The 16,843-nt window shown below is 37.5% G+C and overlaps 1 protein-coding gene across 9 annotated transcripts in view; it reads right to left on the bottom strand.

Annotated features, from left to right (window-relative positions):
* The window catches only part of WDFY3 (WD repeat and FYVE domain containing 3), a 190,970-nt gene that overhangs the window by 101,678 nt on the left and 72,449 nt on the right, over positions 1-16,843 (bottom strand). For 8 of the 9 annotated variants that reach the window (XM_084518372.1, XM_084518373.1, XM_084518366.1 and 5 more), the window contains 7 exons: positions 15,267-15,376; positions 14,065-14,226; positions 12,255-12,447; positions 9,347-9,533; positions 6,216-6,382; positions 2,934-3,401; positions 1,390-1,488 (listed from right to left, as the gene is read on the bottom strand). In XM_084518372.1, the coding sequence (XP_084374498.1) occupies positions 1,390-1,488; positions 2,934-3,401; positions 6,216-6,382; positions 9,347-9,533; positions 12,255-12,447; positions 14,065-14,226; positions 15,267-15,376 (1,386 nt within the window). Of the gene's footprint in view, positions 1-1,389; positions 1,489-2,933; positions 3,402-6,215; positions 6,383-9,346; positions 9,534-12,254; positions 12,448-14,064; positions 14,227-15,266; positions 15,377-16,843 lie in introns of those variants that run through there. The other variant, XM_084518374.1, reaches the window with a different exon arrangement.

Below are 16,843 nucleotides of genomic sequence, written 5' to 3'. Positions count from 1 at the left end.
TAAAGATGGACCCAATGGTTGGACCGACTCCCTACTGATTGCCTATTACTTTTTAATTTGTATTCCATTTTAAAGCAATACCTTATTGTAAATATTACTTTACCTTGAGAAATATTAGTTCACCCATCAGTTCTCTATTATGACCAACTGGACTGCTTTCCCAGCTGTGGTTATTCAGAAAAATCACTCAAGTATAAATTAACTCACCTGTATGAGGAAGAACATTGTGGGAGAAAAGCTTACAAATAAGAGCAAAACCTCATTTGTTACAGAAGTTTGTTCAGCAAACTAGTCCTACTTGTCTAGCAGCTATTGAACACTGAGCCTATATTTAGAGAAAATATTTTTCCCAAGCAAAAGCAGTAAGAAAAAAATTAAAAGCTTTCTGCTGTTAGACCAGGAGGTATCGTTAAACAGCAAGTTGTCAGCTGAGATGGACAGCTTTCACAATTTTGTTCTTAAACACTTGTCATGGATTCTCATCTCTCCTACTTGAATGAAAGCAAACAAAACCAAGGGGTAGGAAGCAGACTAAACCAAGGGGTAGGAAGCAGCAGCCAGAACTGAGAAAAAGAAGAAATAAACTGATGAAAGAAGGATGTCTCATGGCCTCCAAAGCCAGAAACTGGTTCCTCAGGGTGGTGTCCCTTCCCTACCCCTTCTCCTTTTCTTCTTCCTCTAATACAATAGAGTAAAAGGTTTTAAGAACACCTATTACTTATATATATATATATATGTATATATATATAAAACTTTTTTTTTTTTAAGTTCTAAGAGATAGCTTGTACTAATATGAGATAGACACATTGTCTGTGTCAATGTTACCATGTGTTGGATAATGAAATAAGGCATAAATCTACCTCGTTTAGAGAAGGACGCTTGCAAGTGAGCCCTATTTATATATATATATATATATATATATATATACACACTGTTTTTTTTATATGAAATGTATACTTCTAAAAAAGGAAAAGCCATCTTCCATTAACAATGGCACACATTTTTAATCTGATTTCAGTCCACATGACATTGTCAACAGCAAATTACATGCCTAATTAAGAGCTTAAATTTTTCAAAATACTGTGTTAAAAATACAAGCTACCACAAATTATTATAGTATTGTTTGGGGAAAAATGGGGGGAGGTGTGGTTCAAGTAAAGAACTCCCAAGAATCTTAATTTAAAACAACCAACCAACCATCTGAAACTCCTTTATTTTATGCATTCCAGCTTATTCTACTGATTCTCTTATAGAAAGAACTTTGCAAGAAAAAAAGAATATTTCAGTGTGATTAACTGCCTGAAGATAGAAAATGAAGACTCTCTTGCCTGTACGCAAAGTTCTCAGTAACATTTTTATACATGACTTGCCAGTAGCATCTCCACTTACCTGCATTAGTGTTTGATCCTTGTAATAGTATCATCAGGGTCTCCATAACCAACAAAGCCAGCTGCTTTTGGTCCTCAAATGAACAGTTTCTTGAATCCCCTAAAAATAATTTCATAAGCCAAAGACAGTAAAAATCACTCTTTTCTAAGATGTTGCTTCATTTTTTTCCACAAATGCTTTCATTTTCTTTGTTTCCCCAAAGAAAACACAGACTAACCAAATTTCAAAACAAGTAATGTTTAGTCTACACATGCATCCAAGGGAAAGCTTAATTACAGATTGTTTGAAAATGCCCTTTATAAAAAAAATATAATTTTAACAAAAGCTTTTGAGCAGTGTGAGCTGAGTTGCTGACACTGCAGCTATATGTGTAGTTTCATATCCCCAACTGTTGTTGCTTCAAGCTACAATCAGTGAAGACTAAAAGTATCTGTCTTGTTCTGTACTGAGTACCTCCAAAGAGAAATTCTACACACCAACACAGAACTACGTCTGCATAATTACTTCAAATGTGCTTACGATTTGACAGGTATAACAGATGAACCAAGTTGGCACACAGTATTTTAAACACATTGTAACAGTCCAGAAAATAAATAAATAAATAAATAAAATACTAATAACTACCAAGCAACAACACAAGGGCAATGTCCACCCCAGGTAGCACCTTAACCAGATGACATCTTGGTCCATTTATTGAGAAGCACTTGAGCAACTGTGTGTTTTCCAACATAGTTGCTGGCAGCACAGTTTTCTACCTCTAATTAACAGCTACAAATCAACAGCGAAGCTTCAAACAATAAACCCAGGTGAAACAGCCAACAACTACAATTAAGAAAAATGTCACTGACACACGTTAACTCTATTCCTTTTTGAGTAAAGAATATAAAAAAAGCATACCTACACACATATGGCTTGCACTTGGCAGTGCTTGCTTTGCAGACTAAACAACAACGTGGCTTATCTCAGATGTCAAATCCTGGACATGAGAACGCCAGTTTTTTTGTTGGTGGTGGTTGGTTTTGGTGCCTTTTTTTTGTAATGCTCTTACAAAAATGTAGACCCAAAGTATAAAAAGAAGTTGTTTTTTTTATATATATATTTTTTATATATTTTTTTTTAACTTGGAAACAAGCTCCTAATAAGAGCACAGATACATGCTTGATAGCACTTTTAGGTGCATTTCTGAAATGCCTAATCACATTTTTTTGAGAAAGACAACTTGGTGCACAGGAGTGAAGCAGGTAGTCTATGTATTGCTCCTTCATTTTTTCTTTTGATGTAAAAATAACTTAAATATTAGGAAAAATACATTAAAAAATCATTTAAGAAGGGAATTATAAACTTCAAATGATTTTGCATTTGCACAACCTCAAGCTTCTTGCAGGACATAAAGAAAGAGGTGTGTTTTCAGGATGGCACAGCAGTCCAAAGTAGAACTCTGCTCTTATGATACACATTCAAACTTTATTGCTTTTTTCTCTTAATCACTAGCTTCCACCATCCCCAAGAGACATGCAGTAGTAAATTGGAAGAGCACACTCTACCTTGATCGTTCAGAGCCTGAGTGGGATCTTTCAGAAGCGCTGCATATTTATGAAGAAGATTTACCATCACCTCCAAAAGTCCCACCTCCCTGAAGACATCTTTAAAGATGTAGTCATGACGGGTGAATTTCAGGAGTGTCTTCATGGCTACGATGCTACAGTGATGAGAAGTGCTGGATTTTAAAAGGATGCTCACACTGATCAGTTCTTTACAGGGTATGTAGTTCAAGCTGAAGACAACAAATTCCAGCATCTCGAAGTATTTGGTCTGTACTTCTGGAAGCTTAGAAATTTTCTCTGCAAACTGAGACAATGTGTGCTGTGATTCCAAAATGAAGTAATTGGCATTGTCAGCCATATAAATATTCATGATGGCATCGAGAATAATTTGTGCTAGATAGCTAGTTTTTGCTTTCAAAAACGCATTCTGAAGGACGGAAAATGCTTGGATATTCCTCACACTGTGACCTGAATTAGGAAACAAAGTGAGATGGGAAGAAGAAAGGAAAATGAAAGTTCTGAATTGTTATAAACAATGAGCACAGTCACTAATAATGATCCATGCGCTCTAATAAGCGTGATTAAGAATGTTATTTTTTAAAAATTAAAACAGACTCTTTAAAAAAGCATTTGCATAAGCAATTATATTGCAAATCCTATGATCTACTATTCTTTCTGATATGACATCTTCATCTCTGAAACTGTTTACACATGCAGCTAAATGAATGATCAATTCTTTCAAATGGATGAGAAAGTTGACCTATTTTTAGTATGTGCAACAGGATACAGTCATAGAGAAAAATTAAAGCCTGCACATCATCTACATGGTCCGTAAGAAAAACACATTACAGCAATAGTCAAGCATTCTGTATTTCATAATACGGAAGGCCACTATGCCCTTCACAAGTATTAGGTAGGCTACGTTTGGAAGAACACGCATCTGATGACCCTCATTAAGCAGAGCAATAAGCAACAACACAGTCTTATCAGCTGGGTTCAAAGCTAAACAGCATGCACAGCCTCTGAGCAATCCTGTTTCTTCCGCTCATTGGACGTCTTGTATGAGAAAAAGGAGGGGAGCTCCTTACAAAGAAACTTCACAGGGTTTTGCAAGGCCAGCAGAGGCCTTCCTTCAAGAGAGAGCATGCTCTTGCTCAGTTCTGGATTAGAAATTTTTATGTGAATAATCATACTGGAATCAGGTGACGGTGTAAGGGTGGCTGTGGCAATCAGGCCTGGGAATAAAAAAAACAAACTTTGGCAAGGTCAAGTACTGTTAACAATTCAGAAATTAAAACAAATGGGAGAAGTTGTAAAGCACAAAGCAGCCATATTATTAGAATATAAAGACCTCACATCTTTAAAAGTGGATCAAACTTCTCCTAAGTATCCTTAAGACCAATAAAATCTCATTCACGTAGCCCAAGAAGGCATCACTTATGAATGTTCCCTGGATTCCCCTATTTTTTCAGTGAGCAGAGCATATATTCCACTAGAAAGATGCTGCAAAGGTAACTTTTCCAACTTTTGCAAGAACAATACAACTCATAGTAAACCAATCCCATTATACAAGAAACACCTCATGACAAACACCCTTTAAAAAGTTATAAAAAAAACTTCTAACAATTAAACCTCATTTTCAATCAAGCTAAAATCAAACAATTAGCATAAATCAAAAACCTTTCGTAAAAGAAGAATCCCAATTTGTTGCACATGTTCTGTGGAATACTGCCTTATTCCTTTTTTATAAACTAACTTGTTCAATTTAAAAGAAAACTCAATTATTCCAGTGTCTAGCTTCACTGCTTTCCCTGGTGTATTCCTCCAGAAAGCAACAAGAAACTTCCTTGAAGAACTACATGCAAAAATTTCACTTACTGGGAAAATACTAATGTTAAATTGCAGATCGCATTCATTTGTTTCTAAAAGCAGGCTTTTTACATGCTTTCTTAGTAATGAAACGTGTCGGAAAGTAGATATAGTGCTCAACAAATATGACAGGAACAGAGGCAGTGACCGATACAACTAGGTATGTTCTAATTAAGTATAAACAGTTCTTTCAGGCAATCAAGCAGGTTAATGAATTATCTTTGAATGTTACAAGGACCCCTGAAGAAACCAAATCTTCACCACCTCTACAGCGTTCAAAACCTAAAAAAATTTAAATAAAATCAATTAAGAAAACGTGTTAATATGTTCTCCAAAGAAAAACAACTTGTCAATAGAATGAAAAAGCAAGTAAAAGGAACTGATCGATGTCAGGACAAATGCCAGCAAATGAAATAAAAAGATTTTATTTTGAAAATCAAGAGATGGTGGTTATCTCATGCTACAGTATCAGAAATCTGATTAGCTTAGGAAAAAATCATTAAGTTAGAACATGGACAAATTCAACTCTATAACTATTATCTTCTTCCTCTGTTTAGCACAAGGGGAAAACAGTTCCCGTAAACAATGAACTTTCTCAATACCAGAGAAAGGAAGTGATTGTCCAAGTAACTGTGATATGTGAAAAAAACAGTGAAAACAAATCCATTAAATATAAATCTATAAAGCTAACTCTGTCATAAAAACTTCACAAGTGCCTCCAGTGTTATTAAAACCCCAAAGAAGCCCAAGCAGCAAGCTCACTCCACACAGTCACCTGCTCAATTCCAAAGTACTTATTTACCTACAAAATCAAATGGAATTTTAAGTGTCTAGAATCTTAAGTTGGTTTTTATAAAAACCTTTTCCTCTTCAGACTTAGTCAACCTTATCTCCTCATCAGAATTCACTGTGGTTGCAAGTACACCACAGATTATACCACTGTATATTCACTGCTGCTCAAAAAACATATTACAACTCATAAGATACACTTGCATGAGCTGATAAGAGCTCACAGAAGGCCCATCTGTGTGAAGGAAAATGAAAACAAAAACAAAAGAAGCACCACCAAAGCAGTGCATCAGCCTTCCACATCTGTTTAAGATCAGCCTAAAACACCATAAATCAATTCACTGCATCTTTCCACACTGATACTCTTTTTAAAATGTCCACACAGAAGCTATGAGCTCTGCAAACATCTCAGTAGAGATGTTTGACTTGCCCTACAGTCCTCAAAGTTAAAATTTGTTCGCATGCTTCTGTGAGTACCAACTCCAAAGAAGAAGGACATATAGGACAAGCATATTTGATATGCAACCTTAGTAAAAGAACCTATACTCAACTATGAATGGTTTGTGTGGTATACAGTTTCTCTTATAATTAAAAAATACATGGAGGGAGAGAATGAACACTCACCTTTGCCCACAGGCTGTGGCACTGCAAATCCAGGTAGTAGGAAAGGTACTCCAGTGGTAACACCAGCTGGCTTCAACTCATTAACACCATATGTTGTTAAGGAAGTAATCAAATTAACTAAGTCCTTCAAAGCATCCTTAGATTCAGCCTCTTTTGCCTGTTCTAACCTAAAGAAAACAAGTAGCTTATGTTAGCAAAAGTCACTTGAATGACTTTAATCACACATCTCTTCCATTTTTCTTTATTAACTTCGAGAACATGCTTTTATTGCCCTGTACTGGCAATATTTTACATGTTCTCCATTAACATTTCCTACTATTAAGTCAATCCTTAGTAGGACTTAGTACTTATTTCCTGTAGACATTAACTTCATAAATCTTGCTGTGAACCCCAAAATCTGCTAAAAAGAAGCACAGATATTAAAAATTACCTTTACATTCCTCTTACAAACACAAAGCTTATAGGAAAATACGTAGATAGTCTGCCATTAAATAAATCTGCACTTAACCTCCTAGACTACATGTGCCACTTTCACAGTTCATATTTTGTGTTAACAAAGTGGTATCTGAATAGAAACATAAAGCCTAGAAGAGCACAACAAAATATCTTCTTCAGAAATACAGACCCCCCTCTCTGAATGCAAGAGGACAGGAACTGTAACGTCTGATCCTTGTCAGCATTCACTGCTAGCAAGTCAGTCACAACAGACCCTAAAAGAGGCTAGTAAAACAAACTATCCTCCTTTTCTTGGCAAGCCAACATGTGCTCCACCCCAACCCAGAGAAACCCAGATTATTCTCTTCCATCCACATCAACTGTTCACATGTCCCTGGGCTGGGGAGGGCAGCAAGTGGCAGCTGGGGCCAGTGACAGGAATGGTGCAGGCTGTTCTCCACCAACACATCAGCCTGCACAGCACAGCTGGGAACCAGCTGAACAGAATGCCCAATTTTATACAACACATTAAAACACATCTAATTGCATACTAGCTCTTAGTCTCTACAGATCTCAGGAGACAGCCAGAGACCACAATCTCCTATTTGCTCACGCAATGCAAGATGTGTTTTTCTTCCTTGATCAATGACAGTGAGAGCCTTTCGAAGCATTCTGCATCCTGTGCCTTTTCCCCACAGTGAGACGTATGGTTGAACCTTACAGAAGCATGTGGCTCATCTATTTCCATTCCATGAATCCTCTGTACACCCTGCACTTTCACATCATTGAGTTCAAAACATATGCTCTCTTCTTTGTTCCTCACAGGTCTCCAGCAGATTCTTATTAAGTCACCATCTTCACAAGTTAGTCCGTGTTACCAGCTCCCAAGCCTTTCTTCATTGTGGCTGGACTCGCAGCATCTTGCAAACGTACTGCATACCTGAAGAAGTCTCTGTCATTAGTTCTGAGCCACAACACATCCAGGGAGAATGCAGCACTATTGACGATCACTGAACAATGCCCAGGCTTCTCTGAGATGATTGCTTTTTTTGAAACAAAACTATAGTGAATTTCATGTTCGAATCACAACTTAAACAGCATGTGTGTTTTGAACCGTCTTCCATCTCCTCTACAATATACAGATTGCTAGCAAATACAACACGAATTGCTGTGCCTTGTTCATCTTCTCCCAAGTGTTCCCGTGAGGTTCTTAGCAATCAGCTCTCAAACAAGTGAGGATAAGGTATTTCTGTGATTTAACACTGTAATGATGTCAAATGACGAACTGATGTGCTGTGTGATTGTGCTCTCCTTTTTCAGAGACGCACACCCCTACTCTTCTCATACCACTGTCAGGGAATTCCCATTCTTTGGCTGAAAGGGTAAGCAAGCTCACAAGAAAGTCTGCTTAAAACACGTGATGTACAGAGGATCACTGCTGTACTTGACAATGAAATCGCTAATGTTCCCCAAATTCTACCTAACCTCTTGCTGTCAGTTTCTGGAAGACAACCAATTTTATGATGTGTACTGGTGTGTTTCAAGTAATATAATTCATACTCAAAATAACCATTTATACTAGAAGAAAAATAATATAGCATGTATTGTAGCAATTTTGGCACAGAAGGTAATTTATGAATCATTTTAACTGTTATTAAGAATTTCACATGCCATGTATATGTCTGGTAACCGTAAAAAACAAAACAAAACAAAACAAACAAAAAAAAAAACATAACATCTCAAAGAACATTAAGTTCTAATACTTGGGTACCAAAAGCTAGCAACCTAGCATCCAAAATGAATGGCCAGAAAACCGGTCAGCAATGGAAGCTCATCTCAGTTATGGCTATTACAGCACTACATCTCATCATCTTTGACCCCAGTACATGATAAGGTGCACACTCATCTTTCACTTCAAAGCTGGCATCTGTGTCCTGCATTTGAAAAACACACATGCGTATATCAACAGCAATGCATGCATCTTCAGAACTTCAGAAAAAAATCAGGACATATCTTAGATTTTGCACAAGTAACACAGCAAACATACTCATTTTCTCACTGTGAAAGAATAAGCGACATGTCCTTCATGAAAAAAAATAAAATCATGAGTTGTACTTCAACATTTACTTTTGGCAGGCATCACTATATTCTGTCATGTATTAGCAGGTTAGCAGTCCCTTCCATAAAAAGAACTCAAATTAAAAAAATGTGTATCCACACTGATACCCTAGTAACATGGGAGTTCTCTCCAGCACTCCGTGATGGACAAAATGGTCTCTTCTGCTTATGTACAAAATGATGTCTTCAACACCAAGTAGCATGGACGAACGTTTATGATTTTTCAGTACTTTCAATTTGTTTAAACAAAAAGGAAACAAAACCAAACCCATCAGCTGCAGTGAAAAAATATTTTTGTGAATTCTTAAAAAAAGTAGCACCAGTTGCTTTAAACACCTGCTTTCCTACAACATACAAAAAGATTGAGTAGTAAACAGTACCAATGAATAAGAAGCTAAACAATGTAATTTCATAAGAGGAGGGAAGCACATCATTTTATGTTTTGGTCCTAATGTCTTCCTTGCATAGCAATCTCTAATAATTTATTCAGTCAAATCTATTGACCCATTCTTTAATAGGAACTCTTTTTGGAAAAAGCTCAATCATCTGTCTACATCCCTTCAAGTACTTTTGCATACCTGAGGAGGAGATCACAGAGGAAGTTGTATCCTTGCCATATCCTAAAATCATCCAATAGCGTTTGAGACACATCACTGGAATCTTTGAGAAAACAGGAAAGCCCAGCAAACATCTCAACTATTTCAAGGGGAGAAAGGTCATCAGACTGTTGCATATTCTGAACACATGTGGACAAACATTCTTTTTCTGAAAAGAAATGTGATTGAGAAATTTAGGATTTTACTGACATTAATGATTCTTTTTCTCCATTAGATAATCTTTACCTCAGGTAAGAAGGAGACTGAGAAAGCAAAACCAGATTAAAAAAAAATAATAATAGAAGTAAAGTTAAATCAGGAGAATCAGCAGAATAAAAAGAAAAATATGAACTGCTATAGTAACTCTAAAGCATCCTATTCCATACTGAAAAACAAAGTTATAGAAAGCACTGAATGGTACTATGGTACTGGTGTTAGGTAAAACTCAACACAGAAGACTTGATATGATGATTTCCTTTGGCTGCTCTTGTCAGCGATTCTTTGGCTGGCATACTTGCTTGCTGAGGAAAACGAGATAACTTGTCTCATTCTGCATCTCTCCCATGGTCCACCAATACATTCTGAAAAGCTTTCCCAAATCTGAACTCATATTTCAGGATGCAACCCTGTTTCAAAGACACTCCCTTAAATGGCTTCTTATAAATTTCCAACATTTGCCAGAGAAGTGCAAGTATCTCCAGCTAGGCCAATTACAAAAGGTCCCAGAAGATCATGTCAAAACATGAGATAATGAAAGGATGTTCCTTTGATGGGATAAAAAGCCTTAATTTTTTTCTTGAGTACATAACAAACCTCCCTGTACATGTTATCATCTCTTAAGTCAGGTTCATTTTTATCAAGAAGTGAGGGGTCATGCTGAGTGGTTTTTAAGATTTTCACTTATTTACATTATAAAGAATTTAGAGTATCTTTTGATATGCCACCCCATGTCTTTGTGGACCAAAGCAATAGGAAGCAACAATGGTAGCAGTTGCCATACATTAAATGACAGAGTCAGGATTGGGTTATTTTATTTGTTGTACTTTATAACCTTTCAAATATATATGTACACCTTCATTATAAAGTCATCAGAAGGCTGCTACAGATATATGTAAAATAACCATCACCTTTAAAATCCAATTTGAAAGTATTTAACTGATGCCTATTTTGTGCTTTTAAGAGATACTGTACATTCACTTCTTTCTTACTGGAATTAGAAAGATGCTGCTAGGGCAAGAAAATCCACAAACTAAAATTTTCTGCCTAATATGTGGAGGCATGGTGCCGTATTTCATAAACTGACAAAAAGTTTTTGTGGAACTTTGTAAAAACTTGCTTTCCAGGGTGTGGGGAAATAGTGGTTTGGTTCTTTCTTTTTTTTTTTTTGTCACCAATAATGCTGTACCCCTAAAATTTGTAATAAGGCTGTTAGCTCATTTAAATAAACATTCCATTTTAAAAAGGACTTATGCATTTAGATGGTGCTACAATCTGGAAGTCCTAAATACATCAGAAATATATTATACCAAATTTCACATGTCAAATTCCAAATGCCTAAACACACAACACAGCTTTAAACAGCTGCAACAACAGTATTTTCAATAACATATTTCTTCACAAAGCTCTTTCCATGGATACTATCCTCTCTGACAACAGTTGTCATCTTGCTTTGTTTTCACAAATCCTTTACTACTAACCCACATGGCAGTAGCCCTTCCTATACAAATGACAAACAGAACCTTGTGAAGATCTATTGTAAGTAAAGCATTCCTTAAGTTATCTTCCAAAACCTCTCATCACCTTCAGTTTCCATGTTCCAGACAGGATAATATTTGTCTCAATAGTGAACCTGAATGAGTCTGGCTGATTTAGTCTATTGGTGGCCGTCACACTGGTGGCACCAGTACTTAGAGACAACTTCTGCTGGGCAAAGGACTGGGGCACTGCTGATCCAAGGCAGAAGGCTCTAGGGACAACAGCCTTTGGTTGGGAACCCCACAGGGAAGCTGGGCTGGACCATGGGGCAGGGCACAGGCAGGCTGTTCCAATACACCATCAGTAAGCACGTGGGGGCTCATGCTCAGGTGCTGCTGTGCCCACACACCAAGCTCCCTTGAGCATTTGCTACTACCTGCATTACCCAGGTTTTGCTCTTGTTGAATATTTTAACTGTGTATCCATCTGACCTGGTCTCTTCCTGGAGAAGCAAATGTCTGTGAGAAAGAACATTATCTCTGCAATCTTCCAGATTAGCTCTCCCTGGTAAGCATAACACACCAGTATTTACTACAAGGCTACTGCAGAAGCCTACTACGTGGGCTTCTGGATAGCTCAAAATGCATCAGAAGAATGCATGGAGCTGGCTCCTCTTCCTGTGGCTTCCTCAGATGTCCCGACACTTGAATTGCCAGCCAGAGCATTACCTAAACAAGCAGTCATACATGAGGCACTGCTAGCTTACCTTGCCACTGCAAGGGACTGCTGCTGCTAATCCAAACAAGACAGGAAAAAACATCTTCCCCTTAAGGGGGAAGCAAAAAATGACAGACCTATCCATCTGCCCAATGACTGCTTTTCAATACAAATATTTACTGAAGATGCCCAAATAATAGCAAGAATTAGACAGAAAGCACATCCTTTTTTTGTCATCGTAAGCTCTACAGCAAAACATTAGGGGAAGCACTGTTGTTCAGTGTTCATTTGACATGTGGATGAAGCAGACTCAACTGCAAATACAAGTGTTTTGAAATCTTACATGCATGTAAACACTTACATAGCCAAACAAAGAGCCTGTAAGTTTTCTTTGATCTGTTATTTTCATGCCTATTTTGTAACTACAAGAATAATCAAAGAAAAAAATTATAAATTAATACTGGATAAAGAAACGTACCATGAATGTATTTCACTACATTGACACTAAGGCCATGACGTGATATGGTCATCAGTACTTCCCCTGCACTCTTCCTCCAAGGCAGATTATAGGGAGGGCACCATGAAGTTATTGCACTGAATAAAAGCTGCAGATCATCCTTTTGAGCCAGTTCTTCCGCGGGGGACACATAACTGCACAGTTTTACCAAGATCTGAAACAGGAAGTCATTAAACATCCAATATTAAAATTCTACTATTGGTATTAGTGTTTCTGACTAAACTTAGCAAAACCCAAAACTTTCTTCCATTTAGCATGCATGTTAAGAGCAGCAATGTATATCCCTCTACATTGTTTCTCAATTTTAAATTCCATACAAGCTTATTTAACAAATGGATATTTCAGGTCTTGATTCTGTTAAAAATGACTAGAAAAGCATTAGCAGAAGAGTTCAAATAAATCTCTCAGGCTGACACATCATGCTTGTTTGGGTACCAGGATATTCCTTTCTTCCAGAACCTTATTTTTCGCTGATTCAGATGTTCAAATCCTGCAGCAGGGCAATGGTTATGAGAAAAAAACCGTTAAACTCCTTCCTCCTGCAGGTAAGCTAATTGATGAGTTATTGGCAGATAAACAGCCATACCTTCTTGGCCAAATGAAAACAGCTAAAAAAACATAGCAGAAAATGCTACAGCAATGCTATAGCACTACCTGAATGTCTGTCACCTGAATTTGAACTGACAAGTTACCTTAATTAGGAAAAAATGCAGTTATGCAGCCAAAGCTGCTACGCTGTGCTCCCTTCTGTGTGTGTTCTGAAGACACTTGATGTCACAGAATCATTACGGTTGGAAGACACCTTAAATATCACCTTGGCCAACCAGCACAAAAGTCCATTTTCTATCTCCTGCGGGAAGCTGAGGCTCTCTCCCAGAAAACCATAAGAATATTTCGTAAAATTGCCTGCATCTAGAGGACATTTATACGTTAAATCAAAGTAAAAGCAGAGCCCAGGAGATATGTGAAATCTCACCTGTTCCAGCTAACTCATTTGAGAACACCACCTGATGGCCCTCAATGAGGGACAAAAAAGAGCAGAGAAGCAGCATATTGTGGGGAACTGTAACTGGTAACTTTCATCAGATGTTTGCTACACAGACACTTCCAGTTTGCACTTGGAAACTGGCAGCATGACTGTCGACCCCTTTCTAAAAGTAACTCTCAGCTCCTTCTAACAGTTTAGTCACAAGAACATATGGAAATTCCTTCACAAGAACTCTACTGGAAGCTTCAGAAAGCAGGAGTCCTTGGTCTCCCTGGCAAAGTGAGGGAAAACATCTGGAAAAAAGTCTGAGGGATAACTCTAAGAGGAAATGCAAGCTAAGATGGTTCATTCCCACATTTAAATTACTCATTTCAAAATGTATGGTTTACTCCGTAATTAAACAGAAATAATTACACATTACAATAATTCACAGATTATTAACAGTACTAATCATTTTTACTATGTCTATTTCTATCAATAATGGCCAAAGATACCAAACACTAACACCAGTTTGATTAAAGCAGAGTAATAGCCAACGTGTTGCTCATTTTAAGCAGCTGCATGGAAGAGTTCTATTCATTTTTGTGGATTCTTGCTGAGAACTAAAAAAACACAGGAGAAATGGGAATTCAACTTCAACTGTGCTTTTAAGAAAATCCATCTTACTCTAAGATAGCAGTTTGTGAAGAATCAAGGAAGAGTGATTTCTGGAGAAGTTGGTGCCTCAACTTGAAGCACCTCCACTCTTTCTGCAAGTTGTATTTTCAATTTTACCTTGCTTACCTGTACAAAGACTTTCTGTAGTAGTGCTCGGCGCTCTGCAAGAGGTAGCTCATTCTGTGCTCCTCCAACTACCTCAGGCACATGTGGAAGGTCAAAAAACAGATATAGACATTTAACGAGTGTGGAAGGCACAGACATTGTAGTCATGCAGTCCACAGTTTTCTGGGGAGAAAGAAAACATAGCAAAAAACATAGTTCAGCATATTACTATATTTAAAAAAGTCACACTCCTGTAATCAAGTTGACTCAAATGCTGGCATTTTCTTTTTAATACCTTTCCAAGCTGTCCACATGTCAATACAGATTCACCATCTATTCCTGAACGCATATCTAAATAGTGATCTTAAGATAGCATCATCATATATTTATGTGACAATAGCATCTAGCAGCCACAGTTAAGAACAGTCACTGCACATGACAGAAACAAAAACTGACAGTCCTTGTCAATAGAAACTTACGAATTAATTACAAAACCTTCAGCCAAGCCCTCATTAACCATCTATTCTTTGCAACAGTACAAATGGGAGTGGGAGGACAGTCCGTCAATTCATGCACTTGCATGGCAAGAAGGTACAAGTAGGTATAAGGAGCATAGCAGAAGAAAATATGAAAGCATCAGTGGGAAGAAAAGGCAAATTGGAGTGGAGGCTGGTGACATACTAAATGCATATAAGATGACGTGCTGAATTATAATGGCAAATTAGAGCAGAAAGAATAAACCACACAGCTGTTCAGTACATTGCCACAGAACGGCTCTCTGATGCAGGCAGGGGGGAACCAAAAACAGAGGTAGTAAATGTTCATAATATCATCCGCTTGTCACTGCTATTGTCTTCATTTTCCTGCAATGCCTCCTACACAAATGGGGAGCCCAAGTATTGAGACCGAGGGATTTAGGAGCTGTGTGTGACATACCTCAGAGGCCAAGCAGCAGCATGCACAAGAAGCATTTGGGGAACAGTAATAATTGTCTGTGTAATTCAAAAGAACATTCTAAATTCATGTTCCAAAAGAATGATTTTTAGGCAACTGAAACCACGAGGAGCTAAAGCAGAAGTTCTGTGGCAGTGTAACAGAACAGGGCCTTAGCACAGAAAGCAAAAGGTAGTTAGAACATATTTTAGTGTGTGTTCTCAGAGTTTATGACTGTGGTTCTTCTGTCTTTGACCCCACAACTTTTTTTAAGCCTTGTTAAGACTAACCTGTCCCGATGAAGCTAATAAATTAATTGTGGTGAGCAGCATCCAACCTCTACTTGCTTCTTCACTTTGGTTGACCTCCAGAAACTGGACAATGGCACGACTTGCAGCCTCTGCAGTGGGCAAAAAGAAACAGAAATTCAATTTCAACGTCTGCAATATGCAAAACATCTTGTCAACAGTCCATATACTAAGCAAGAAATCAGCTCTGCAGCACTGCTTGGAGAACGGAAAAATAAATAAATAAAAAATAAAAGGACTACGTTCAGGCCTATAGCCTCCTGACACACATTTCATTCTTCCACACGCACTTGTCTTTGAAGTTACAAGGCTGCTAAAAGTACATTTTTTGGTTTCATCTCATAAACCACTAGACAGGTTGTGCAACAGCACGCAGCAACTTGTCTTTAAGTATTTTGGCTTTACCAACACAATGTACTCTGTTCCAAGCGTCTTAAGTCAGCACCACTTTGGGGGGGTTGGTGAGAAAATCTTATATTCAATTTATGGAAAAAAAAACAACACTGAAAGAACAGTATGGAGGATAATAGAAAAGGATTGAAGGGAAGATGAAGAATAACAGAAGGAATAAAAAACGGAACAAAAACGAAAAAGAAGACTAAGACCAACAATTACCGTATCCCCATCTTACTTTTTTGGTTTTTTTTTAAATTAAGATGAAAATGCTAAAAACTTATGGCTGATTTTATGCAGATGGGACCACTTTCAGAATCAGCAGCCTTTCCATATCAATGAAAGACAAAAATAAGTGTTCTGCCTATGAAACAAATTATCAACACCAATAAAAATGTACAACTACAAACACGAATAAAAATGAAGAAAAAATGAAATCCTAACACATTGCTGTCTAAATACACGTTAAGATATCTGTAATGCCTGCCATAAGGACTGCCCATCATGCTTAAAGAAAATTTAAAATCATTTTTCATTAATAACTCCACATCAATCATCTTCAATGCTTCCTGTGTCAATCACACCAGAAAAAGAAGGTACATAATATTGTTTAAGAGTGGTGATAATGGAATTACAAAACAAGAAATAAATCTGCAATTGAAGAACCACCCATTTTTCTTCTTATTTTGTCTGCTTCGTCCACTGCAGATTTCCCACAATAGACTGGTGCACGAGTTTCTTCTAATGTAAATACATTTTATATGGCAAAGTACTTATCAAACTTTGAACATGGAACACTACAGAGATAATTTTCTGGAGAATCACATTTGCAAGCCTATGAACTAGCTGGTCCTAAAAGGCTTCTACTATTGTTGGATTTACATTTGTAACTGAAGTGTTACACAAAAGAGGCTAATACCTTTCAGGATCAAAGCCATCAGCTCCTACATCCATCAGTGAATTGATGGAATGAAAACCAGTGTGTGAAGAAACACTTGTATTAACAGAAGCACTTGGATCATTCACCAGGACCCAACATGGGAAAGACAAGGACAAGCAGGAGCTTGCTCAGCAGAGGGCCACCAAGATGTGGAAGCTGGAGCACAGGCCCAGTGAGAAGAGGCTGAGAAACTGGGGCTAGTTCAGCAGGAAAAGAGGCAGCCCCA

This window comes from Aythya ferina, assembly GCF_964211825.1.
Source record: "Aythya ferina genome assembly, chromosome: 4".
In the NCBI taxonomy this organism is placed as follows: domain Eukaryota; kingdom Metazoa; phylum Chordata; class Aves; order Anseriformes; family Anatidae; genus Aythya; species Aythya ferina.
The sequence above is the reverse complement of the archived record's forward strand: the minus strand, read 5'-3'. Positions and strand labels throughout refer to the sequence as shown.